General features: G+C 40.5%; 1 protein-coding gene across 1 annotated transcript in view; it reads left to right on the top strand.

Moving 5' to 3' along the window:
- The window catches only part of CIBAR2 (CBY1 interacting BAR domain containing 2), a 331,926-nt gene that overhangs the window by 196,950 nt on the left and 109,060 nt on the right, over positions 1-25,916 (top strand). Inside the window, exon 6 of the mRNA XM_044081749.1 lies at positions 10,266-10,370. Within this exon, the coding sequence (XP_043937684.1) occupies positions 10,266-10,370 (105 nt within the window). The remainder of the gene's footprint in view (positions 1-10,265; positions 10,371-25,916) is intronic.

Raw genomic sequence — 25,916 nt, 5'->3', positions numbered from 1 at the left:
TTCCAGTTTTATGAAGACATTAAGAAATTTGGGCATATAGCTGCACAGCTCTACAATTCAGCTGTTTCACTGAATGTAGTCTTTCCACTTCTGATTCCCCATAGTGAGCAGACCCAGCTTACTTTAACTGTTTACTATACTGTGAGATTGCAGTAAATACAAGTACTTGTTTCATTCAGTGCAGAATGTTTCTCTTTTTCTAATGGTTGTATAACCATGGAATTTACATAATGGAGTGTTAGACAGCAAAAACAAACAAAAAAATGGTTTTGTGGTTCCTAAATTTCTTGGTAAACTTGATTTTCTTGAAAGAGCATTCTAAGGGCTTACCAGACCCTGTGAGTAAACAGTGGGTGCCTGTTTAAATTCTAAAGACAGTAACTGTGATTTTTGGAATAGTGGAAGTGCAAGTATAAATGTGGTCTAACATATACTATATCCAAAGTTATGGCACCTCAAAATAGTCCCACTACTCCAAGGTGCATTACTGTTGGAATTAGATAAATATATCAAGTGTCAGGGATGTGCAGGGCAGCCCTGATATTGAGGAGAAATGGGGGTGATGAAGACTCCATGCAAAAATTCCTATAAGGTTTAATCGCAAGTTTCACAATTTGCTGTTCTTTGTTTGAATCATATTATTTTTCAAAGTGAGGAACTCACAATATTGAGTCTCTGACTTCTGATATGGAGCCCACAACAGCTTAGTAGATACTGTAGTAATGAAAAGGTATGGCAGAAGCTTTCAGTTAAATAAGTTACAGGAGTGAGATGAATTACAAAAAAAGAATACTTAGGGAGAAGCCTTTATTATGTTATTCGGTAATGGTAATACTGAGAGATATGTCACTTCACAGAACGGGTAATGAATTTACAGTTTAGATTTCTAACAAAGCTAATGAGAGGCAAATAAATGGTGATAAGTGGGCTGTATGTTATCACTGCTCCATGTGCATGATGGGTATTTACTCCCAAAATACATTTATGTGACTTCACTGCACATGCCTGTTATACAACAGTTTCATGGGGAGATTTACTAAATTACAGAAAAAGCATGGTGAAAATGTAGCAGTAGAAAAGAAACATGACACCATATGGCACAAAGATATATACTAAACAGATTTTGTAGAAGGTAGACTGACAGGTAGCCTGCATAAGGCATCTTCTCTATAGACTCCATATATGCTGCTGTTTGCCATCAGCTGTCATAACCTACCTGAAGAATATTTCAGTCATCATAACTCTGCATGATGTCACCCACTGTATGTAACTTAATTCCTTGAGAATTCTCACATGTGTTTGGCTTGTTCCAAGATTTGGCTTGCATTGGCACTTCATGTTTAATCCCAGACATTTACATTGAGCCGACTAAAGGAGACCAACTGTATTAAAGCAATGTTTATAAAAACATAAAAAAAGAGATAGTTGATATTCTTCGTGTTTCACTGTTGCAGTCATCACACTTGCGTTATCTGCCTGCAGGTAGCCTTCAGTGGGCCCGAATACCAGAGACTTAGTATTTCTGCGTTGGTTGCTGTCGCTCCAGGACTGATGTCAGGACGTCAGAGGTATAAAAACAGGCAGCAGACACCATTACATCAGTCTTTCTTGCCGAGGAGCCCGAAGCAGAAATAGTTTGCACGAGTGCCAGTCGGCCGCTACCTGAGTTTTCGTTTACGAATTGAATCATCCTGAAGTCTTCTAAAACTAAGTATCCCGTTGGGGATCCTTTTTTCTTGCTCTAACCGATGTCAGAAAAAGTTAACAATTGTCTTGCCTGTGAAAAGCTAATACCATATTGAGATTTTCATTTGTACTGCGTCACCTGTTTAGGCCCATACCGCAACGTACCTTGCTGTTGGTTTTGTCCCTTGTTCAACACCCGAACCATTCATCATCGGGCCCTTTTTGTCACTAAATACTTTTGTTCTCAATCTCCGTATTCCAAAATGGCTTCAGTAAGCCATCCAACAACCGATATTCTGAAAAAACATAAGGATAAAGACAGAGAGACTGCACAGGTCCAAAGCTGCCAACGACGCTTCCATTAAGCTAGTCGCTAGTTCGCCAGTACTCAGTGAGGTACTTTCCCAGCCCCTGATGTCCACTTCAGTGGATTTGCAGGCCTCTACCGAGACCCGTTCGGAGTCCAGTATGCCCTGAGACTCTTCTTCGACTATGGAACCTGTGGATGTCTCTACCTTGGATGGGTCCGGAGCCGCTGAGCAGGCACCGGCTTCTGAGGAAGTTCTTTGCACTACCAATGTTCGACATAAACCGACAACTTAATTTCTGTCTAAAACTACAAAGTTTCTAAGGCCAAAAGTACACCCTATGCCTAGAAAACTGATGACCAAAATGCATGCACCTGCTCCCTTGCCAGAACATCAAATGCTTAGAATGGCCGAAGACCTTATTATGCTGATTAGGGGAAGTCAGCCTTCCCCTGTTAAGAGAAAAAGAGATCAGTCCCCAGCAGCTTCAACAGATCAAGAGTCTAACGACTCTGAGGATTCTGATTATGAAGACATGCCCTTATCTGCTTATGATGATTCAGATCCAGAGGAATCCATTCCCTCTGCCTCTCCTCCAGAGGATTTTTCTTTTGGTGAAACCTTACATACTTTAAGAGAGCATTTCCATTGGGAATGTCAAGACTATCCTCAGTCCAAAAAGAGACTCAGAGAATTTCTAGACTTGTCACAACATAGGCCTTTAGCAATACACCCAGTCCTGGAAGTTGTTGATGATGTCTTTATGGAATCCAGTCTTACTCCTGATACCCTACCCCCTGCTCCTAGGGAACCAAACAGGTACTACAGAGTACCTGATTCTCACAAATTCCTTTTCAAAAATCCTACTGCTGACACAGAGGTCATTTCCCAGGGGCCTAAAGGTATCAAAGCAATTACAGCTATGAATCCCACCCCTTCGGACAGGGATTCCAGTGCTTTGGACAGATGGGGTAAGAAAGTATATACCTCTGCAACTCTCGCCATTAGGGCTTTGAACTGTCAGTTTCACATACTGAAGTACCAACAACGTATTATGGAACTTATTAAGCAAAAAAATGGCTACCCTTACAGACTGTGCAGAAAATAAAGAATTGCAACAGCTTATGCAATCTGCAAGCCAAGTCAGCAAGCATACATTGCAGTGTGGCTTTGACCCTAGAAGCATCTTGCAGGGCAGTAGTCACTGGTTCTGTACTGAGAAGGCATGCTTGGCTTAAGGAGCAGACCTTGCCAGACCACGTTAAATCAAAGTTATTAGACGCTCCTTTGAACAAGGACAATCTGTTTGGCACCAAAGCAGAAGAGGTTCTTAAAAAGATGGATGAAAAAGGTAAATCTATGCAGATAGTCAAAGTATTCTTGTAAGTATAGCCTCTTAGATTCAGTAGGCATTGTCCCTTGAGACATTGGTCCTTTCCAGCCCCCTCAAGGCCATCTCAAACTAGACCCAAGGGAAACCAACCCCCCAGACTACAGTCTCAGGGTATGCAGAGATCTAAGCAATGGAGTGCCTCCACCTCTAAAGCAGGGAGTGCTAAGCCACCCCCTTACGGAAAGAATTCCCAGTGACTTCTCAACTCCACTCCCCACCTCTGCTCAACTGCTTGTGCCCCTAGGAGGAAAACATGCCCTTCATGCAAAAAAATGGATTTCCATCACCAAAGACAGATGGGTCCTCAACAGTGTATCCCAGGGGTACAAATTTTACTTCCACTCACTGCCAACTCCAAAAGGGTTCCCAGATCTTCCTCCAAACCAGTGGGCAGAGCACAAAACCAAGTTCAATCCCTGCTCTCTATAAAGGCAATTCAGCCTGTTCCTGTGGAACAGATAGGTCAAGGATTCTATTCCAGACTTTTTCTGGTACCCAGAAAAGAGGGCATTTGGTGCCCAATACTAGATCTTTCAGTTCTCAACACCCTCCTGGTGGTACCAAAATTCAAAATGCTCACCCTGCAGCAGCTTCTGCCTATGCTAGCCAAAGATGCCTGGTTAAATTGTATGAGGTTGTATGACAGTAGGCATACTGATTTGTTTATGCCTACTATTGGAGATGGTTTTGGAACATAACATTTTTTTGTTCCAGAGGAATTGTTTTTGGCAGAAATCAGGGGTCACCATGGGTACCAGTTGTGTGAATTCCTACGCCAACTTGGTGATATCTGAGTGGGAACACTCACATGTCTTGGGTAAATGGAGCACCAATATAGTCATCTACCGATGTTTTGTCGATGATATGTTTATTGCCTGGAAGAGTGACAGGGTGCGGTTGAATGATTTTGTCCAATACCTTAATGGCAGCAGTCAGTTTCTTAAATTTACCATGTCTTGTTCGCAGGAAGTGATTGACTTTTTGGATGTGAACATCAGAAAGGTGGGTGATGGTTTTCCTACCAGCATGCACAGGAAGGAGTGCTATAGAGCCTCTCATTTGCATAGGCAGAGCATGCACCCTAATCATGTCTTTAGTAACATCATTACTGGACAGGCCGTGAGGGTGTCCAGACTTTCCAGTGAACAGGTGGCCTTTGATCGTAACTTGATGAGCTTGAAAAGTGAATTTACCTCTAGGAGATATAGTGTGGCAGAGGTGGATCAGGCCTGTTTCAAAGTTTTGAATGAATGGTTAGGAGGGGCTAGGCCGTACTTCTCAAAGAGAAGCCTTACTTTGGAATCATCACGTTTTGGGAGTGAGTGTCCCCCCTATTGTTTTGTCCTTTTTGCAAGGGGTAGTGGATGTCAAGGGCATCATTAGAAATAATTGGCACATTTTGGATGTTGATGAGAGATTTTCAGATATTTTGAAGTATGATCCAAGATTTGTTTTAATATGACAGGAGGAATCTGAAGCAATGGTTATGTTACCCAAAGAGTGGTGTGCCCCATCCTGTCAGTATTAATGGCACTTCTAAATGCAATAGTTGTAATTATTGTTAGTTTATAGATTTTTTCCAGATTTTTTAGACAACCAGTGACAGGCTACCTTTGGAGTATTAAGATGAATGCTAATTGTAACACTTAGCATGTTGTTTATCTTGCCCACTGGCAATGCTGTTTTCAGTTTTACATGGGCAAGACTAACAGGTGCCTCAAGAAAAGGATCATGGATCATTTGTACTGTATTCGCAAAGGGCACGATTTCAGTGCCCTAGCGAAACGTGCTGAATACAGACTCAACACATTCTTTTGTATTTCAGGTTCTTTATGTAGTGCATCCCAGTATACGAGGAGGAGATTTAGTGAATTGCACTGAGGTGGTGGAATTGGAATGGATTCTTAGGCTAGGGACACATCAAGCCATGTGACTCAATGATAATGTTCCCCTTAGACCACTCTTGAGATCTAGACATTTGAAGTAATGAACTTCTCATGTGAGCTGTTTGTAGGATGCACAATAGCTTTATTACTCCATATACTGCTTTTATACTATTCAGTTTTGATGCATGGTTCATCTTGTATATATTTTATAAATATTTTTTAGGTCATTTGAACACACTTTTTGATGTTTTATAGGGCCAAATATAACTAATTTATGCATTTTATGTTGAATATTTTTATGTTTTTTTGTGTTGAGTATTAGTTGTATCTGTCACTTTAATCAGCTGTTTGCTGAGATAGTAAGCTGTGATAGGTAGTTGTAACATTTATTAGTGTAGCAGTTACATTTTTAAATTGTCTGATGAAGCAGCTTGTTGTGGTCGTGAAAGCGCTTACGTTCTTATTAAACATTTATTGTTTACTTTGGAAGTTTCGATTAGCATTTATTTGCTGTTTTCTGCCAGCTACTGGGTTATTTTGTTAATTTTGTGCTTTACTGCTGTACTTTGTTTTTTTGGATCTAAGGTATGGTGTTTGTTTCTTTCTTCCTCATATTTAGGTTCTGGAAGGAAGACAGAGAGATTGATAGCTTGGTATAAAATGAACTCTGATATCACTTTATGCATAAATGAAGGATTAGTTCTCAAAGAAACCCTGTCTTTGTGAAAAATGACATAAGACTGATCCACCATAAGAGCTTACAACTTAGATACTCTTGTTGCAGAAGTCAGAGCAATGAGTAAGAATTTTTTTCCATGCCAGGCCTGATGAGCTAGTTCAGATAAAGCAAGAATTATTTTTTCTAACATAAAATTAAAATTCCAAAGAATAGCCACCTGTTTTCTATGAAGCTTCTTATACAACACTCCTTTAAAAACATTTGCACGAGACTTCATTGAAAGGGGGGGGGCATGTGCAGAACATGCAGAAAACTCACACAAATAATGTAAAACTGGAGAAACATTGGCCCTGAGTGGGTGCTGATTCTTTTGTTAGCATCAACTAGAAAACCTTTTTTATATTTAACAATACATGATTTTCTAGTAGCGGCTGTTCTTGCTCCCATTAATACCTGCTGCACGTCCTCAGGAAAAAAGGTGCATTAAAGGTATTAAAATTTTATTGTCCAGTCAGTAATTTGCAGTTGTTTGGGGGTCAGAATGTATCAAACACCCATGGTCTTGTGTGAGTAAACAGAATTTGTGGTGACACTTGTGGTAACTACCCTAGCCAATTTCAGAAGAAGGGAGAATCACCATTGCATGGTCCAGAAGGGAGCCATCACAGTGATACCTTCTTTATCTTCAAATGTACCTTGGATGTTCAAGTAAAGGTTGGAAAAGTGTACAGGAGCATTCCTGTCCAAGGTAAAGACAAGTCATCTGTCCTCCAGGCAGGCCTTTTTGCATGGAGTCCTGGAGCAGTATTTTGTCAACTAATTGTTTAGAGAGGAGGGGAAAAGATATATTTTTGGTGTTCCCCACCGATGGATCAAGTACTGGAATACCATATAATTCAGTTTCCATTCCTAAAGGTCTGTCCTGGTCCTGCTCATTGCTCTTATGGAATGTAAGATGCCTGTAGAGTGAGATTGTGCTGGAAAATTATATCCCAGGCTACCGTGGCTAGTCTGCACAGACGGTAAGATCCAGTTTCTTGCTTGTTTATGTTCCATATCACTGTGATGCTGTCTGTAAACACTTGTAGAAATCCCAGGGAACAGAGATGATTTAGAGAATGTTGAGAGCATTTGTGAGAGCTAACATCTCTTCTATGTTAATGTGTTTTGGTGTGTCTTTTTTGTTCCAAAGACTCTGCACTTTATTCCTACTGAAGCTGCTCCCCAAGCAAAGTGAGAGGCATCTGTTGTGACTGACTGTGGTGGAGAAGGAAGGGATAATCTCCCATTTCACAAATCCTAAAACTGAGTTTGAAAAAAATCAGAGGATGTAGATGCTAGAACCACTGTGCCTTTCTTTTCTCATGTAGAGTCTTGCTAGAGGCATCATGCGTATCATGGATGCTATGAGACCCAAAATACCTTGCTGAAATGGATGTCTGAGTGAAAAATCCCAGGAATCGATCTAAATACAAATCTATTTTTCCTGTGGAAGAAAAGCTCTTTGAACTGAGATGTCCAGCAGACACAACTGAAAAAAAAAACATCTTATGAGAAAGAATCTGAAAAGGCTTCTGAATGTTCTCTTTGAATTCCAGCCTGTCTAGGAGATTCCTTAGCCACGTCAGAGAATCCTGATACTGCAAAAAGGAATCTGTAAAGATAAGCAAGTCATCTTTATAGGGAAATATATGAATACCTTGCAATCTGCAGTAGGCTATCACATGAGCTAGACACTTTGTGAACACTCTTGGAGCAGTAGATAGCCAAAAGGGAAAGACAGACAACTGATAATGTGATCCAGACACACAAAACCTCAAAACAAAAGGCCTAAAATCTGGATCTGTAGGAATGTGATGGTCGGCATGTTTTAAATCCAAGGTTATAAGGCAACTCAAATTGATAAGGAGTAGCAAGTTACGATATGACAACATTTTGAACCTGGGCACTATCACAAACTGGTTCATAAAGGAAAGGTCCGGAACTGTTCTTCAAGATACTTTTTTCTTTGACATCAAAAACATCCTTGAATAAAATCCTTTTTCAAAATGAGGAAGAAGGACAGCTTCTATCACTACCAATCCAGCAAATGCTGGATGACAGGAGTGAAAAGAAGAGGTTTTGTGGTAAATGGCAAACCCCTTGAATCAACTTCCCTCCTTCATCATACTTGTAAATGATCTCTTCAGAATGGCCAGCTTCTAAAGCTTCAGAGTACATTTTGTGCACTCAAACCATTTGTAATCTTGAGCTGAACTGAACAAAAGTCAGGTTTGGGTGTCAAGCCCTTCAGACCTTCCCTGCGGCTGAAGTGAGTGCTCTTATGTGGGCTTTTGAGGATCCATGGTCATCTAACTTTGTTCCATTACTAGACAGATAAATTCCCTTGAGAAGAAAAAAATTCCATTTTACTTTTTTGTGACATAAAACTTACTTCTTTCATAAATGTTTTATATTTTAGCTAGGTAAAAGGTGTTTTATTGACTGTCATGTGACTTATTCATTTTTAAACAGTGTCTCGTTTTTACTTTTCTTGTAAAACATTGTTAAATCTTAGTTTAACCTATTTTTTGTGAATAAACTGGTGTTATTTTACTTTTTGGAACTGCAGTAAGTGTTTAAAATGCATTTTACTGTGTTTTTTTAGGGAAATGTTTACTTTTTTTTAAACTTCCATAGGAATCAGGAATGTTTTCATAGTTTAAATATGGAACAATCTACTTGCTCCTTGGATGCACTTTTCTCTAGCCACAAAAAGGGAAAGATTGTTAACTTGCCTTTGCCACTACAGCTGGCTATTTTGCTTCAGATACATGAGTGACTCTGTTTTGGTCAAAGCTGGTTCCTTGAACAAGTCATCTTTTTCCTTGTGTCCTGCTGGTATATTCCCTACAGCTACGATAGACACATTCTCTGTGGCTGTTGGTGTGCCTTTGTCAGGCAGAAAATAGCTATTCTTGTTGATACTGGGAGAAGTGGCAAGGAATGCCTCTCTGTTTAGCCAGATAGCTGTGCCATCCCTAGGGAGGTGATTGCTTGCAATTTTGGGCCCATTTCTTCAGGAATTCCTTTCAAAAAGAAACAAAAAAATAAACATACGTCTTCTCTCTGAGGGACACCAGACTTCAGTGATTTATTGGACTTAGCTCAGGGATAAGTGCAGGCTTCTGGCTCTTCTTATATGGCTGGTTCTGGTAAAAGAAAAAAGGATAATTCTGTTCATGAAAAGATTCACGAGTTTTAACCTCAAAATGAACATGAAGGGACAGATGATGTTATGTTTCCAAAGATTTTTGACTCAGATTCTGAGACGAGTGTGACTTTGGATAGTCCCTGTGAAGGAGTCTTTTTCTCTGAGACTATTTCCAGACTGAATCAGTTGTTTCAGTGTGAAAACAATGATATCTCTCAATCACTCATACAACAATATAATTTGTTACAACTTGAATTTCCAGAATCTAGGCCTATTCCTCCTGTTTTTTTCCTGCTTTGGAGGACGTTTTTTTCACAGACTGCAATTTAACTGATAGGCTGCTACCCCAAAAAAAGCAGATACATTTTATAAAGTTCCTCCGTCTTTTAAGTTTTATACACTAATCCCAGTGACCCTGTAGCTATAGTTTTAGCAGAACCAGCTGCTGCTATGCATTTAATACTAACTCTTCTCCTTCTGACAAGGATGGGAAGGCGTTTGATAAGTTTGCGAAAAAATGTATGTTTCTGCAAGCTTACCTTGGCCACTTATGAGAACTGAGGAATGTTTTGGCACTGGTTTCTACTTTTCAGGAGAAATCTGTTTGGTGTAATTTGGTTTGTGCTGATTCCTGAACTACTACTCATTGTTTAAAAATGTGTTTAAAATGTACATATATCTCAGCTGATTCCACTGGAACTGTTAACAGGAGGCTTATGTGACTGCATTCACAAAACCTCTAAGAGGATGTCAGAAATTAAATTCTGAATTCTCCCTTCAGTAGAGAATTAGCTTTAGACTTGGGCAGGACATAATCCATATAATTTAGGCTACTGTGAAACTGATCAATATGAAGACCATCACTTAATATACTCAATTATAGTGCTACAAATACGTTTTGTATGGCCTTAGCTCATTTGAATAATTTTAACTCCCACAAATAATTCTGACGTTATTAAAATTAGCTAGGTTACAGCCAAAGGAAAAAGCATAGAAGTTGAGAAATATTTTATTTTGTGATATTGCATTTGAAAAGATCATTATGACCTTGAAGCTACACTGACACCTGTGTATGAGGTAGTATGTGCACTCATGTTTATTGCTATTTGGTTGTATTTAGGCAGAAACCAGTGTACAAAAAGCATCAGTGGACGCTAACCACTCTACCCAACAGTTGGAGAAATCCATAGATGAGTTCCAGCAGCAAAAGTTGCAAGATGTTAAGGTAACAGTGCCAGATTCATCAGTCTTTTCAAATTCTTTTGCAGTGTTGTAGTGGCTACTGTTGTTACCTCATGTGCACAAGGTGTAGAGTTCAGGATCTACAAATGCTAATCACCACTGAAGAACCTCTGTGTCCATGAGTGGAACTCCTTCACTAGCTGCTCCTAACCACTAAATTGTTTGTCATCTTGAAGGGCAGAATTGAAACAGACCAGCAGGTGGAGTGACTTGTGAGTATGTTCTAAACATGTGAATGGGTTGTGTTTTTCATAAATGCTCACAGTTTAATCATGCCTCCGATTTTAACTTAGCCTTGAGATGTTGCAACCATGATTTCATCTAAAATATACTTGGTGGGGAAGAGTGCAGCTACTGTGGGCTGTTATCTTTAACTCAGTGTGACCTTCCATACCATGGATTATTGTTGTTTTCCAAAAATTTCCTACTGGGTTCAGTCTCTGAACTATGGCATGTACTACACTATTGAATTTTGCATTCTAATCTTTTTTCTATTAATATTTTACTGAGAACAAATACTATCCCATGCACTGCAAACACAACATGTTAAGCATACAGACTTATTTTCAATACAGACAACTGCAAACAGTACAGTGAAAGAACACAAAAACTACTCCCCTTCTCCCGCTGTTTGCTAGAGCTTGTAGTATTTCGCTCCATCTCAAATTCATATTAATAATACTTATCATAGAGTTTTATTGGTATAAATGTAAAAAGTGACAGCATTAATATGACTGGTTACATGTAATGCTAACAGAAATACTAAAAAAATGAAAAGAGAGAGTAAATGGAATCACTTCTAACAATTAACTTCACTCCCTGAATAAATATTGTATCAGCCTGGAAGATTTGATCAAATTCCCTTCTCTGCCTCACTCTCCATCCGTTGAAAAAAGGTGCCCTTATGAGGCCTCATTTATATTCAACTATAGAGAAAACAGCTGCTGTAATCTTTCTTGTTTAAACATTCCCTGGTGGAATAATCCCAGTGCCTACACCTTTGCTGATACTCAAGCTGTTCTCCATACTTTGGATATAGTTTTCAAGATCAGTAGGACATACAACTACTATGCATCACATCTTCCTGAAGTCATTGGTTAGCAGTTAGTTCATGGATGGGTTCTGTGTCAGGAAAATCAAACGTTTGGCCTACTTCTTATTCCCCATTTAATGATTCTAGGACTTTAAACACTGTCCATCAAAACTCCTGAATAAGAATACGTTTAAAAATCTGTGACCTCAAGATTGACATACTAGTGTATCTCAAGATTCACTAACTAGCACATCCTCCAGCATCTCACCCATTTCAGTTGTCTCCAAGAGGTCCTATTTGGATTTAAAAAATAATTACTAAACACATTCTGTCTAAAGATATCCACAGGGAGTACAAATCAAAACACTCTTAAAGCTACTCTCTCAGATTTCTCTCAGAGTTTTAAGGAGTACAGCTTACTTGTACTCATTCCCCACCTTCAAACAGTCTGGGTTTGAGGCCTATCCTGTCTCTGATTTAGTATTTATAAATGCTTCCCAAGAGGTGACCAGTGTACTGTATCCTTCATTTTCTAGTATCCATCCCATAATATTATCATAAATTGCCATCCATAGCAAAGCAATGGGTAGCACCAGCGCTACTCTACTGTACAAACAACTTCCTCAGTTTAGGTCTTTGGGTATTGTAGTTTCCCAGAAAAATCTTTCATTTATATAATACTTTCAGTTTGAAAGAACTGTTAATCCCAGTTATAGCCTTTGTCCTCCATATGTTTGACAACTGAAACAGAACCTACTCATTCAGCCTCACTACTTCTGTAATAGGCCACTGGATGTCCATTATTTACTTGAATGTTATACCTTAGATATGTTTGTACCGTTCTCCATACTTAAATGGCTTCCATTGTTTCCTTGGGGAAATTGTTTGCTGTCATTACTCGGGGGAAGCATTGCAACTACCATTTGACTAACTTGAGCAGCAACACTTGGAGAATGAACTGCCATCACGGTAGCTAGTGCATACCCTTTGAGGTATGGTAGTCCCATTCCTCTTACTTGCTTCTTCAAGGTCTGTAAATCTCTTAGGGAGATAGAAGGGCTGTGCATTCCCCATATTACTCTGTTTATACATTTCTCAAACACCTTACCATATCTTTTTGAGAAACAGGCTGTTCAAAATATTATAGGGTAAGACAGCCTCACCTGCATTTGCTGCTTTAATAAATTACAGCAATCTTTGGAATTTGTTGTAGGTAGCTGTAACTAGACCCTGTTGTAATTAACACAGCTTCCCTCCAGTATTTTACATAAAGTTGCACAAGCAGTCGACCATCTCAGTCTTGGGACTGCTGGAAACTTGGAAGCTTTGATAATAAAACATTGGGACTACAGTTTACATCCAAGGAAGTACATTAAATTTTCATTTATAACTGCACTTATCTTACCATTTATATCAGCTTTGTGTATTGCATTTACTCTTTATCTGAAGTTAAAGCTATTAATTTAAGGTGATTTATATAGTCTGCAGTGCTTTGGTTTCTGTGCTGGGCCTATGTGCTTTTCTGAATTTGTTGTAGCTAGTTTTAACTAGAGCCTGTAGTACAGTAATTAACCCAGCCCTTCCTGTTATTTTTCATAACGCAAGCAGTCTGCCATCTGTATTGGAACTGCTGGAAACTTGGAAGCTAGATAACATTTGGACTGCATTTTGCATCCAAGGAAGTACATTTAAACTACATTTATAATTGCACTTATCTTAACATTAAATTTTAAATACATTTTGTGTGTTGTGTTTGCTCTTTATCTGAACTTAAAGCTATTAATTTAAGGAATTTTATATTATGCAGTGCTTTTTGTTTTTTGCGCTTGTCCCTACGTAAGCAGCAAATACGTTGGTTAAACAGGATGATACCCTGGAGTTCATTCATGCCAACGTCTCCATAGACAAGGTTCCTTACCACATCCTAGCCAGCTACAGTTTGCCTTCTATGACCCATAAGGCTCAGAACTCATACCTAGACCTACTAGAGGTACTCACCTTCTAGCCAAATACTCTGTTCATGGGAGACTTTAACTACCCCTCTATAGACTGAGAAGTGTACACTGACTCCAGTTCATAGGCATGTTTCCTGGACTATATCAACAATAACAATCTGGACCAGATAGAGCACTCTCCAACCAGAGGATTAAACATATTTGACCTAGTATTCACCAATATGGCAGAGCATTCCACCTCCCCCCCGCCCCATGTCGCATCCTCATTGGTGAAACTGGACCACAAAACTGTCTCCCTGAAAAAATTAACCTGGAAAACCCAACTAAACCTTTAACAGTTAGTAACTATTCTAAAGCAGACTACATCCTATTAAGACAGTTTGTCAAAATTCATGACTCCCCCAAACTCCAAGAACACAGCTACTCATACTGAATTATTTACAGAAACCCAGTACAAACATTTAAATGGCTGCATTGAGGCTGCCATACCTACCAGAAGTAAGCCCGGATTTAACACCAAAAATAAATCACACAGGTGGAATCCTTACTGTAACAGACTATATATAACAAAATAAAGTCATGGCCAAAGTCAGACAGAGCAACTCTCATAGAGACAAGAGCTCTCTGATTCAACTAAACAAGAAACTAAGAGGTTCATAGGTTCATGGGTTAGTACTAGGCTATCGGCCCTAGGGCCTATACAAGCCTAACCATAACAATTCCCTGGCTATTTCTTCCCACAATATTTACTTCCCTGGACCCCTGTCTAGCAGGGCGACTGACGTGATCCCCGGGATGAATTTCCTATCTCTCATCCAATTGTCAAGGTTCCTTTTGAAGAGGGCCAAAGAGACGCTCTGCTTGACATGTATGGGCAGTCTATTCCAGAGTTTGAGGAGTCTCTGGGTCAGGAACCTATCCCTCCAACATGTTTTGTTCATTGTGATGACAAGGTTTAGATCCCTGGAACATGTAGCTCTGAGGGATTGGGATTTCTTTAAGTGTAGCATGTCCAACAGCTCTGAGTTTGACATGGCCTTGTATGTTAAAGCAGAGATCGCCTCTGAGTAGACGATATGCGACAGATTATAGCTGGAGTATTTTTAGACGGTCAACATAGGGCATCTGCTTTACGCCTGTGATTCTTTTAGTGAGGTATTTCTGTGGCCTTTCCAGTTGTTGCAGATGTCTTGAGAGGTACATACCAAATGGGGCATTGTATTCTATAATAGGTCTAATGAGGGATGAATACAGTGGGACAATGACCTCCTTTTTTCTGAATGAAAAGCCCTTAGTGATGAGGTGTGCCACATAGAAGGATTTCCTGACTGTTGTGGTGATGTGGTTATCGAAGGTGAGACCACTGTCCACCTGTGTCCCTAAGTCTCTTATCACACTTTCGGTGTTTAGTGCACTGCCACCTATGTGGTAATTCACAGGTACATGTTTTTTTCCCAAAAGGGATAACTGTACATTTCTTGGCATTGAGCTTGAGCCCATGGCTCTGGCACCAAGCATCTATTTCTGTAAGGCCCTTTTGTAGAATATCCACATCATTTGGGGATTCAATAATGGCTCCCAGTTTGCAGTCATCTGCAAACTTTGTTAGCCAGAGTCCCTTAGTGTTGGCCTATACTTCAGAGAAGTAGATGTCAAAGAAGAGTGGTCCTAGGACTGAACCCTGAGGTACTCCACTTGTCACTTGTCTGGAGCTGGATTTGGAGTCGGCTACTTTTACATTGTGGGTTCTTTCAGTAATCTAGTTGGCAACCCATCAAGTGACATAGGGATTAATGCCCAGCTTAGTAAGTTTATCTATGATTCCAGAGGATGGGATGGTGTTGAAGGCCTTGATGAGGTCCACATAGGCTGTGTGGACCACCTTACCCATGCCCACAGCTCTGGAGACTGATTTGAAGAAGTCAATCAGGTTCAGTAGACAAGATCGGCCCTTCATGAACCCAAATTGGGTGGGGTTCAGTGTTTGAAGGTTGCTAATGTCTTTCTTTATAAGTTCCATGATAACACGTTCTATGGCCTTGCAGATCAGGCTCATCAGACTGATGGGGCAGTAGTTCCCAGGGTCCAAGGTGGATCCCCCCTTGTGGAGTGGGTTAACTGTAGCTGTGCACTACTCAGTGGGCACAAAGCTTGAGGTGAGGCTATGATTAAATATGACACTTAGGTGAGGTGCCACTTCATTTTGTAGTTCATGTAGTACACAACCTGTGATGTCATCTGGTCCCATAGATGCTATATTCTTAGCTTTGGAGAGTGCGGTTTTTACCTGTGTGGCCATTATTTCCAGAATTTGGCAATCTTTCAGTATTGAGATTGGCCCTTTAGAGGGTGGGGTGGTGAAGTTGGCAATGAATCGAACTGGCAGGATATTGGCAATATCCTTGGGATCAGTATATTTAATGCCATTCTGTTGTAGCTCAGAGCAGATCTGAGCATTGCCATTTAGATTCTTGACATAGCTATAGAATGCCTTCTGGTTGTCTTTTGAATCTATGGCAATTTTATTTTCGTAAATAGCTTTGGAGGATATTATGAGGCATCTCAGCTTCTTACTGAGGCTGGTAAGGGAGTTTTTGCATCCTGGGATTTTACTCTTTTCTGCAACAGTTTCTTCCATTTGTTGTAAAGTTTGTTTATGGCAGGGGACCACCAGATTAGGTTCCTTTTTTTGGAGGAGAGCGTCTTGGTTCTATTTGGGATGGCATGATTCATGCACGAGTGGATGTGCTCATACAGTGCCTTAGTGTATGATTCTGCAGTTGAACTTTCAGTTCCAGTCTGCATGGGTGTCATAAAGGTTGTCACTTCTGATTTGAGTAGCATGAAGTTGGCTTTGGAGAAGTTTTTTACAGAGGTTTCCTTACTGGGGGGTGGGGGAGGGGTGTGGATGTCAAGGGTGATTAGCTTATGGTCAGACCTGACCGACGAGGGGGTGACCACAGGTGTAGAGCATCGATTTCCCATGTTGGTAATGACCAGGTCTAGGATATTGGAGTCCCTGATGGGACTACAGATTAGTTGATCCAGGGCATTGGAATTTATGAATTCCATGAACCATTGGGCAAAGATGTTGGTACACGAGTAGTTTTCCCAGTTAATGGCAGGGTAGTTGAAATCACCCAGTATTAGGGTGTTTGGTTGTATCTTAATATTTTCCAGTATGTCTAGAAAGGTGTAGTGAGAATTTTGGGGCATGGTGGGGGATCTGTAGCAAGCTACAATTTGGATAGCAGTCTTACCTAGTGTTAGTTGCACCTGGAGAAATTCAGACACATTGCATTGGGCAACTAGCCTGGTGGTGTGAATATCCTTGGTGAATATGGACACTTCTCCACCTTTAGTGTTTCGGTCCTGGTTTGGTGGCCGAAAAGTGTGGTAAGAGTTGTAGCCTGGTATTGCAGGGGTGCTTTCTGGAGCCTTGAATCAGGTCTCAGTTACTGCTCAGATATCGATGTTCTCTATTTTTAGGAGTGCCTCGAGAGAGTGCATTTTGAGGTGTAGATTTCTAGCATTCAGTAGCATTACCTTCAGATTTTGCATGCTTGTACCTGTTAAGGTGGTGGTTTTGTCCTTTGAACTTTGCCTAAAAAAGGCACTATAGGGGTGGCAAGAGCCTTAGCCAGTAACCTGAATCCCAGGGGCGACAGATGCAGGCCATCTCTGGCAAAGCATTGTGGTCTGTCGATCATGTCGTCCCAGGTCTAATACAGTCTAACAAGGCCAATTATGAGGTCAGAATAGCCTCCCAGGCTAAGGACAATCACAACGCCTTCTTTAGCTATGTCAAGAACCTTTTGGGTAATACTCAGCAGTTTGCAGAACTGATGGTAAATAGCATAGCTTTCACTGACCAGGGTGACATAGCAAATCTACTGGCTGATAAATTCATCTCTAATGTCACCCTTCACTCTTTCCTGTGAAATCTCTTCTAGTATATCCCCTCTAACAACTGGAAGCAGGTTCTGCAGGCACTCAAAAACACTGCTTCAATGGGCCACAAAACAGCCTAGTTGCCTCCTAAATAGCCTAAAACATGACCTATGAGGGCCACTTGAGACACTCTTTAACTACAGCCACAAAACAGGTTATATGCCAGGGTCACAAAGGTTGTCTGTCACACCTAGCTGGATAAAGAAAAGGTCACGGTTAGCTGTCTGTCAGGTGTCAGGATCCACCAAATCACACACGCACTCAAGTCTCTCAACAGGCACTCTTATGCCTCAGTCATAGTCCTTGTTGGTGTGAATGACTTGAGATGTACCTCACTGGACTATATGAAGAGAGACATGACTGAGCTCTCTCATTATGAGTCTCAGGCAGGTATGTCCCTAATCTTAAACAGAATTTTACCTTCACCTAGGATGATAAATCAATGCAAACAAAAAACGATTGACTTCAACAATTGGTTTAGTCTCTGGTGTCATTCAAAGGGGAGCCAGTATCAGTCAGACTGGAATGACATGGTTGGCAGACCTCGATGCTTTGCCAGAGATAGTCTTCATCTGTCACCCCTGGGATTTTGGTTATTGCCTTTTTTAGGCAATGTCACAAGAACAAAATTCCCAATGTAAAAATACCCTCTAAAAAGAACCTCAAAGATATGCTGCTAAATGCTAGGAGTCTACACTAGAAACTGTGCTCACTGGAAGCAGTCCTCACCTTGGAAGATACTGACATTTGTGCAGTCACTGAGACCTGGTTTAAGGCTGTGGACAGCACTCCAGCTCTATCAGGTTACATTTCCTTCCACATGTTCAGACCAAAAACTGAAGGCAAAAGAACTAAAGGAGGTGGTGTATCAGTAGTCATTAAAGATAAGTAGACCTCTAGATAGGTTAAACAGCGCGATTCCCTTGAATTACTTCAGGTGCAATTGACTGTAGGTAAGACCCCTCTTCATGTCATTGCTAGCTATAGGACTTCCTCCATGAATCAGGACATCCACTCAGCCTACTTGGATCTGCTTAAATTAGTCAAGATACAACCAAACACTCTGGTTTTGAATTACTTTAATTACCTGTCCACAGACTGGGCAAATTATACATGTTATAACTCACTTTCCCAAAGATTCCTGGACTTCGTTAACTCCAGTGCTCTGGACCAGTTGGTTGACACACCCACAAGGGGCTCAAACATCCTGGACCTGGTGCTTACCAACATGGGGGAATGCTGCACCACCCCCAGTGTGTGGCCATCCCTGGTGAGATCAGACCACAAATAAGTCTTGCTAAAAGTAACTATAACACAGGACCCCCCTTAGCAACAACTATCCTGTTCAATTGTACTGACTCTGCCATACCTGATAGAACCAAAGCAAGGTCTTCAAGGAAAAACAAACCTGCCTGGTGGACAACTGTCATTAATAGGCTATACGACAGGAGAAAAAAATTGCAGTCTAAGAGTAGGAAGGAACGGTTGGTCTCAAAACTGGAAACACTCCCTCCTTAACTTGAACAAACAAATAAGACTCCTGGTGAAGCCCCCCAAAGCTAACTACAAATCCCAATTAGCTTCCCTAAGAATAACCACAAGGAGTTCTTTAGTTACAGCTGTAGCCTCAAAGGTAAGGCCCAGATTTGCGCTGAACTTGTAGTTAACGGTACTACATATACACAACCTGTGGATATAGCAAACCTGCTGGCTGACAGTTTCAGTGAAAACTTCCCCTGTTCCTGACACATATACCCCAAAGCATCTCTAACACCTACCTAGTATCTATGAGGAGCAGGTCTTAAATTCCCTCTCCAAGGCCAAAAACACAGCCTTTATAGGACCAGACAACATCCCGGGCTGTGTTCTACAAGGGTTAAAACAGAAATTAACATGACCAATGGGCACACTTTTCAATCACAGCCTTTGCACAGGCTTCATCACAGTAGAGTGGAAGACAGCTACTGTTATCCCTTTGCACATAGTTGGTGCATCCACAGACCCCAGGAACTATAGACCCATTAGCCTGACCAGCCTTATCTGCAAGGCCATGGAACAAATAATCACAGACCTTATTAACAAAGATATAGGAAATCTCCAAATATTTTCACGGGAACTGGGTTTTTCCCAAAGGGGATGATGACACATTTTTTAGCATTGAGCTTAAGGTCATGGTTCTGACACCAGTCGTTGGTCTCAGTGAAGCCTTTTTGTAGGCTGTCAACATCACTTGGGGAGTTAATAATGGCTCCCAACTTGCAATTGTCTGCGAACTTTGTCAGCCAGAGTCTCTTCATGTTGGCCTGGACTTCTGAGAAGTAGATACCATACAGGAGAGGACCCAGGACTGATCCCTGTGGGACTCCACTCGTGACTGGTCGTCAGTCTGACTTGGAGTCAGCTACTTTCACACTGTGGGTTCTATCTATGAACCAGTTTGCAACCCACCTAGTGATATAGGGGTTGATACCTAGCTTAGTGAGTTTTTCTATGATTCCTGAGTGGGGAATGGTATCAAAGGCCTTGGCCAGATCAAGGTAGGCTGTATGAACCACTTTGCCTTCATCCACAGCTCTGGTGACTGACTCAAAGAAGTCGACCAAGTTGAGCAGGCATGATCTACCCTTCACAAAATCAAACTGTGTGGTATCCAGAGTTTGGAGATTCCCTATATCCTTGTTTATGGGTCTATATTTGAAGCATGAAAAGGCTTCTGAGCGAATATGGAAACAGCGACACATATTCATCAAATCACATTTAAGCAATTCAATGAATATGTCATAGGGCAAGGAGATAGTTTGCCAACTTCATGGAGTTGCCCTTTCCTTCCCTATAGTGCGATCTTGGAGTTGTTAGATTTAGTTAGGGGGTTGGGGGCCCCCACCTGTTTATGGTGTTAAATTATTTTTTTTAGTGGACTGCCACATAAGTTTTTTCCCTAGGGAAAAATTTGATTATGTGGCCATTTGCTATTGTCAGGTTTTGTGCATTATGTGTCGACTTTTATGTAGTCACACATATGCAATTTCAGTCTTATAATATAGACCCCTTGTTTATTAGGTCCATGATGATGCGTTCCACTTTGCATATCAGACTTGTCAGGCTAATGGGGCAATAGTTCCCAGGGTCTGTAGTTGCTCCTCCTTTGTGAAGAGGGATGACTGTAGCAGTGTGCCATTCAGTAGGGACAAAGCCTGAGGTGAGACTGTTATTGAACAGGGCACACAGGTGAGGTGCCAGTTCACTCTGTAGTTCATGTAGAATACAGCCAGGGATATTGTCAGGTCCCATAGAAGCTGTATTATTGTCCTTGGACAGTGCTATTTTTACCTGTGCAGCAGTAATACTGGGTGCCTGGCAATCTACTGGTATTGTGATTGGTCCTTTGGGGGGGGGAGAGGTAAAGTTGGCACTGAATCTGTCAGCTAGTATATTGGCAATATCTGTTGGCTCGGTATAGAAGGTACCATTGTGCAGTAACTCAGAGCAAATCTGGGTATTGCCGTGGAGGTTCCTCACCAGGAGAATCCTGGGTATGAATACCATGTCCTACACATGTAACCTTAAGGTCCTATCTCTGTACTCAGTCTCCTACGGGTTACTGAGAGGTGATGTTACACCTAGCATAATAAGGCATCCTCAGATCCAGCTCTGATGGATCTCTTGCACATCCACAAGACAAACAGCACCAGAAATACTAGATCCAAGGACCTGAACTGCCTACTACAAAAACAGAACATACTGGATGGGGCAATATGTGTCTCATAGGATACCCTCATTATGAAATAAGTTCCCCATCTTGTGAAGCGGAGTATATCCATGACCCTATTAAAAAAAAACCTTAATCATTGGATGGGAAATTGTAAACTCACCCATGGTCTGGCCCCGTCTTTGATGGACAAAGGTCTACAGTAAGAAAATGAATCCTCAACTAACATCCACTAAACATAACCCTTAGCTACCTCTTTATTAACATACCCCACTATATCGTCATCCAAGGAACTCAAGGAGAAAATTGGGTTGGGTTGCACAGCTAGGCTTGTAAAGCCCTGGTGGTCATTAGCCTACTATAAAACAATGAAATTATGAGCCTAAGAAATTTATTTGGCCCAATATGATAGACTCCACTTTAAGACAATTTGGGAGTCTGTTTCTCCAAAGATCTAGTAAAACAAATTGGGGAACCAAATGAAAAACAAAATCCAGGCTGGAAACAACCACACAGGAAACAGAATGAACCAGATTTTAATGTCAGTTTTAGCACTTTAGTCTGTATGTAGCACAAGGCTTCTTCAGAAACATTATTCTAATACAAAAAAAATCCATTAAGTACCATACTTTTCCCTCCCCTAAAAAACACATGTACTGCCAGAACTAATGAAATGCACACTCTAATTAAAATACCTTACAAATTCTTGACAATTAAAGACTTGGTACCAAGCCATTAAAATTAGAACTGCGGTGGTAGTGCTGTGGTAGCGTTGTCTCCTCACAGTAAGACGCTGTCTGGTTCGATTCTCAGCTAGAGCGTCTTCTGCATGGAGACATGCGTGAATGGGTGTACCTTCATTGAAGGTTGTGCATCAGGGCTGGCAACTCGGCACGTAAAAATCTACTGCCAATCATTAGAGGACCAGAGATCCGCTGTGGCGACCCCTAACCGGGAAAAGCTAAAAGACACAACCAACCAAGCCATTAAAATCACACATTCTTAAAGACACGTTCTTTGAAAAACACACATTTGGTATATACAAGAACTTCATACTATATAGGGACGAAGCTTGAAAATGCTGGCAGTAGATAGTTTCATTGCGTCCAGGTGGAAAACAAGCATTAAACCTGACTTGCCACCTTAACTCATTATATTCAATGGTATCAGCCCACAGACCACCTCTTACATTTTTATTAATCACCTCAAGACACAAAAATCCAAATTCATGGCCAGGGTTTTCAACCACATGCTTAGAAAGTGCATTGTTGGGGTTCCCTTTCTTAATAGCATTGATATGCTCATATATACGATCTTTAAACCTTCTCTGGGTCTTTCCTGTATAGAAACCCTTGCATTGCTTACAGAGAACCAGGTAGACAATCACAACAGTATTACAATTGCAGAAAATGTTTTTTAATTGGATGTAAATACCATTAACAGTGGTCTCATTACCTTCTATGATATATTTACACAGGCCAAAAATAACACATTTACGGGTACCAGTTCTCTCATTTATCTTGTTTGAAACACCGCCCTCTCCATTTTCTAAGATTTCCTTAATATTCCTCCCCTTTATAAATAATTTTGACACTACCCCCGATCATCTTTTGAATTTCATGAAAACACATTCCAGTTCTTTTTCAAAATTTCATAAATATGATCACTATCGGGAGAATAGGTGGTGACAAAAGTTACTTTATAACTAAAATTGTCTCCAACATCAGGTCTGTTATTTAGGCCAAAAGTGTCACTATCACCATTTAATAGAGAGGGAAAAAATGTTTCTTCTTTTCTCATCTACTTCATCTCTTAAGTTTTGTACCAGTTTCTGAGGGTAACCTCTAGCAAAAAACATATTGGCCAAAAATTCACATTCATGGAAGTAGGTTTCTTCTTCAGAAAACATCCATGTCAGATGTACAAATTTCCCCTTTACAATGTCATGTTTTTGATGTCCCAGGTGGCAACTGTCATTATGTAGGAGGCAATTTGAAAAGGTGGATTTGCTATAAATGCTGCTGACCAACATTTTGTTTGCTGTGTCTTTGCTGATTTTGACATCTAAGTATGAGATGTCTTGTTCACTCCATTGGGAGGTAAAAACAAGAAAATCATCTGTTGTTTGATTAATATAGTCAAAAAAGACATTCAATTCATGTAGACTTTCTTTCCAAACAATAAAGATGTCATCCAAAAACCTCAAATAGAGGGCCCATGGTGGGGCCTCTCCATACTTCTCAAAAATAAACCTTTTCTTCCATTGCAACATTACTTCGTTTGCAAATATGGGGGGGCAAAAGCCACCCCCATTGCCATTTTTTTTTTGCAAAAAGTAGTGCCCATTAATGTAAACATAGTTATGTTTCAACACCATCTCCATTAACACATCTAAGGTGTTGATCCCCTTATTAGAAAAAGGTGGCTTTCAGTTAGAAAATCATGATACCAATCTAAACCCTCCTCATGGGGTATCACATTGAATATAGTAACAACATCCACAGTGCATAAAATGAAGTCATCTTTAAATTCAGTTTTAGACAATTTAGTAAGGAAGTCCCAGGAATCCCTACAAATGTGCTGTACGCCTTCCAACACTTTTTAAATTTAATATCTACATATTTGGCCAAAGGGTGGGTTTTAGATTTAGATGTGTTCACAACTGGCCTCATCTGTGAATCCCTTAAGGTCTTGTGGATTTTGGGCAATCCAGATATCGTATGTATTATTGGGTACTTCACAGCCAAAAAAGTCCATTCATCTAAACTGATCTGTTCTTGGTCAAGCATGTCTGTAGTTGCCAGTCAATTCTGGCATAAGCAATATGTACCATGTTGAGAGAGGTTTCCTCATAAATCTCACCATCAAGTAAAAAAGCCAGCATTTTGTTAAAATAATCACTTGAACACATTAATACTACCCCCTGCCCTTGTCGGGCTTCATGACCCTTATGGTTTTATGATTACACAATTGCTGCAACAGTTTTCTCTCTACGTCACATGGGTTGAAAAAAATATCTTTACGTTGTTTTTTTCCACAAATTCCTAAACTCAAATTCTGAGTCTTTCAAAAATTAGTAACGGCCACATTAAGGGGGGGAGGGGTTTAGAACACTGCTTCTTTTCAGAGCATTACTGTTAAATTCAACTTCTTTCCCATTAAACAGCAACTTAAAGTTCACTTTATGCAAAAATACCTTAAGGTCAAGAATTAACTATTAATTAATTATTAATGTAGTACCTTGCAGGCTGTTCTGTGCAGATGTGGGTGTGGTCTTAATGATTGACAGGAGAAAGGGGCATGTCACCATGTGGGAAACATGCATGATTGACAGCCATGCAGATGCGGCATGAATATTCATTGTCTATTCATACTTTACCCTTTTCCTCAATATAAGGCAATCTCAGAGTTGGTATATTTAATTTGTGGGGGGCGTGGGGGTGAAAGATAGAAATAATATCTGTAGTTATAGTGCTATTATTTTTTTCCCTTGTTTTTGCAGGGGGGCATACCTCTCAACTGTCCCTGATTTTGACTCACATTTTAGCTCTGTCTCTCTTAATCCCTCCTAAAACTAGTGATCTTTGGAGGAAAGGTGGTGAATTATTGTTAAGAGAAAAAGTTTTAAAACATACTGTTATTTGTCTTTTTCCTCTTCTTGCAAAGTGAACATGTTATTTGTTGGGATATGCCTATCAAAGATGGGTCTCATATGTGAACAAAATGCAGCATTGCTTATGAACCTGAATAATATCTGTTTTCTGCTTTTCAGAATAAAGAGATTTGGTTATAGCTTAGTGAAGCCTGGGATAAGGGTAAGAGTTGATTTATTGAAGCAGGCTGTGTGTCCTGGAAAATTTGAGCTACCATTGTTGAACTGAACATTCTGTACTTCTTGAACATTCTGTACTAACTGTTGGTTTGAGGTAATTTTTGATAAACATGTTTACCACAGGTGTTTTTCATGGGTTTAGGCACCTAGGCAGCGTGACATTTCCCTGTGGTACATTTGACTGGGGACACATGGCTGAAGTGACATTCAGCTGCAGAGAAATATGGCTGTTTGCAAATTCCCTGTGGGCAAAGAGAAGCATACACTGCCATGCTCACAGCTTTAATAGCCAAAGGTATGGTGGCAGAAGAAATAATGGGTGTTGTGCTCATTGTAGAGTACATACTTATATAACTACAACATGTAGAAGTGTGCTACAGCATGGAGGAAATCCTGCAGGCTACTGTAGTCACATTTATGCTCCAATATGCATTTTAGGTAATGTTCCCTAGACACTGTGAAGGGGGAAGTGGTCCACACACTCCAATTATAAAGGCACTGCCCATTGTGCACTGCATTTTTACTGCCACTGACATGCCCTCTGGCCAGCCTGCTGCTGATGCCTGCCATATTGCCTGTTGTCTCATGTTTCCTTGGGGACCATGGACATTGTTTTCCCCCTGTACATTTGGTTATTAAGGCTGTGGGCATGGCAGTGTATGCTTCTCTTTGCCCACAGGGAATTTGCAAACAGCCATATTTCTCTGCAGCTGAATGTCACTTCAGCCATGTGTCCCCAGTCAAATGTACCACAGGGAAATGTCTCGCCGCCTAGGAGCCTGAACCCGTTTTTCATAGCCAACTGTCAATGGTCAGAAATGTAACAAAAAGTTGTTTTGCTTGCAGTATAAAAGTTGATGTCCGTAAACAAGTTGACCAGAGATCATCTTGGCCAACATGCTGTGTAATCTGGTTAGCTGCTAATAAAGAAGGTTTTTCATCACCTGAAGCAGATGTGACTCGTTTGAATTTTTCTTCTGACAATTATACTTAATGAATAATGATTAAGAGTTACAGACTTCTTTTATTTCAGAAAATGTGTATTAATT

The sequence above is a fragment of the Protopterus annectens genome, chromosome 8.part1 (assembly GCF_019279795.1).
Source record: "Protopterus annectens isolate FY-2018-M chromosome 8.part1, PAN1.0, whole genome shotgun sequence".
Taxonomy (NCBI): Eukaryota; Metazoa; Chordata; order Ceratodontiformes; family Protopteridae; genus Protopterus; species Protopterus annectens.
Note: the sequence above shows the minus strand (reverse complement) of the source record. Positions and strands in the feature narration are given on the sequence as shown.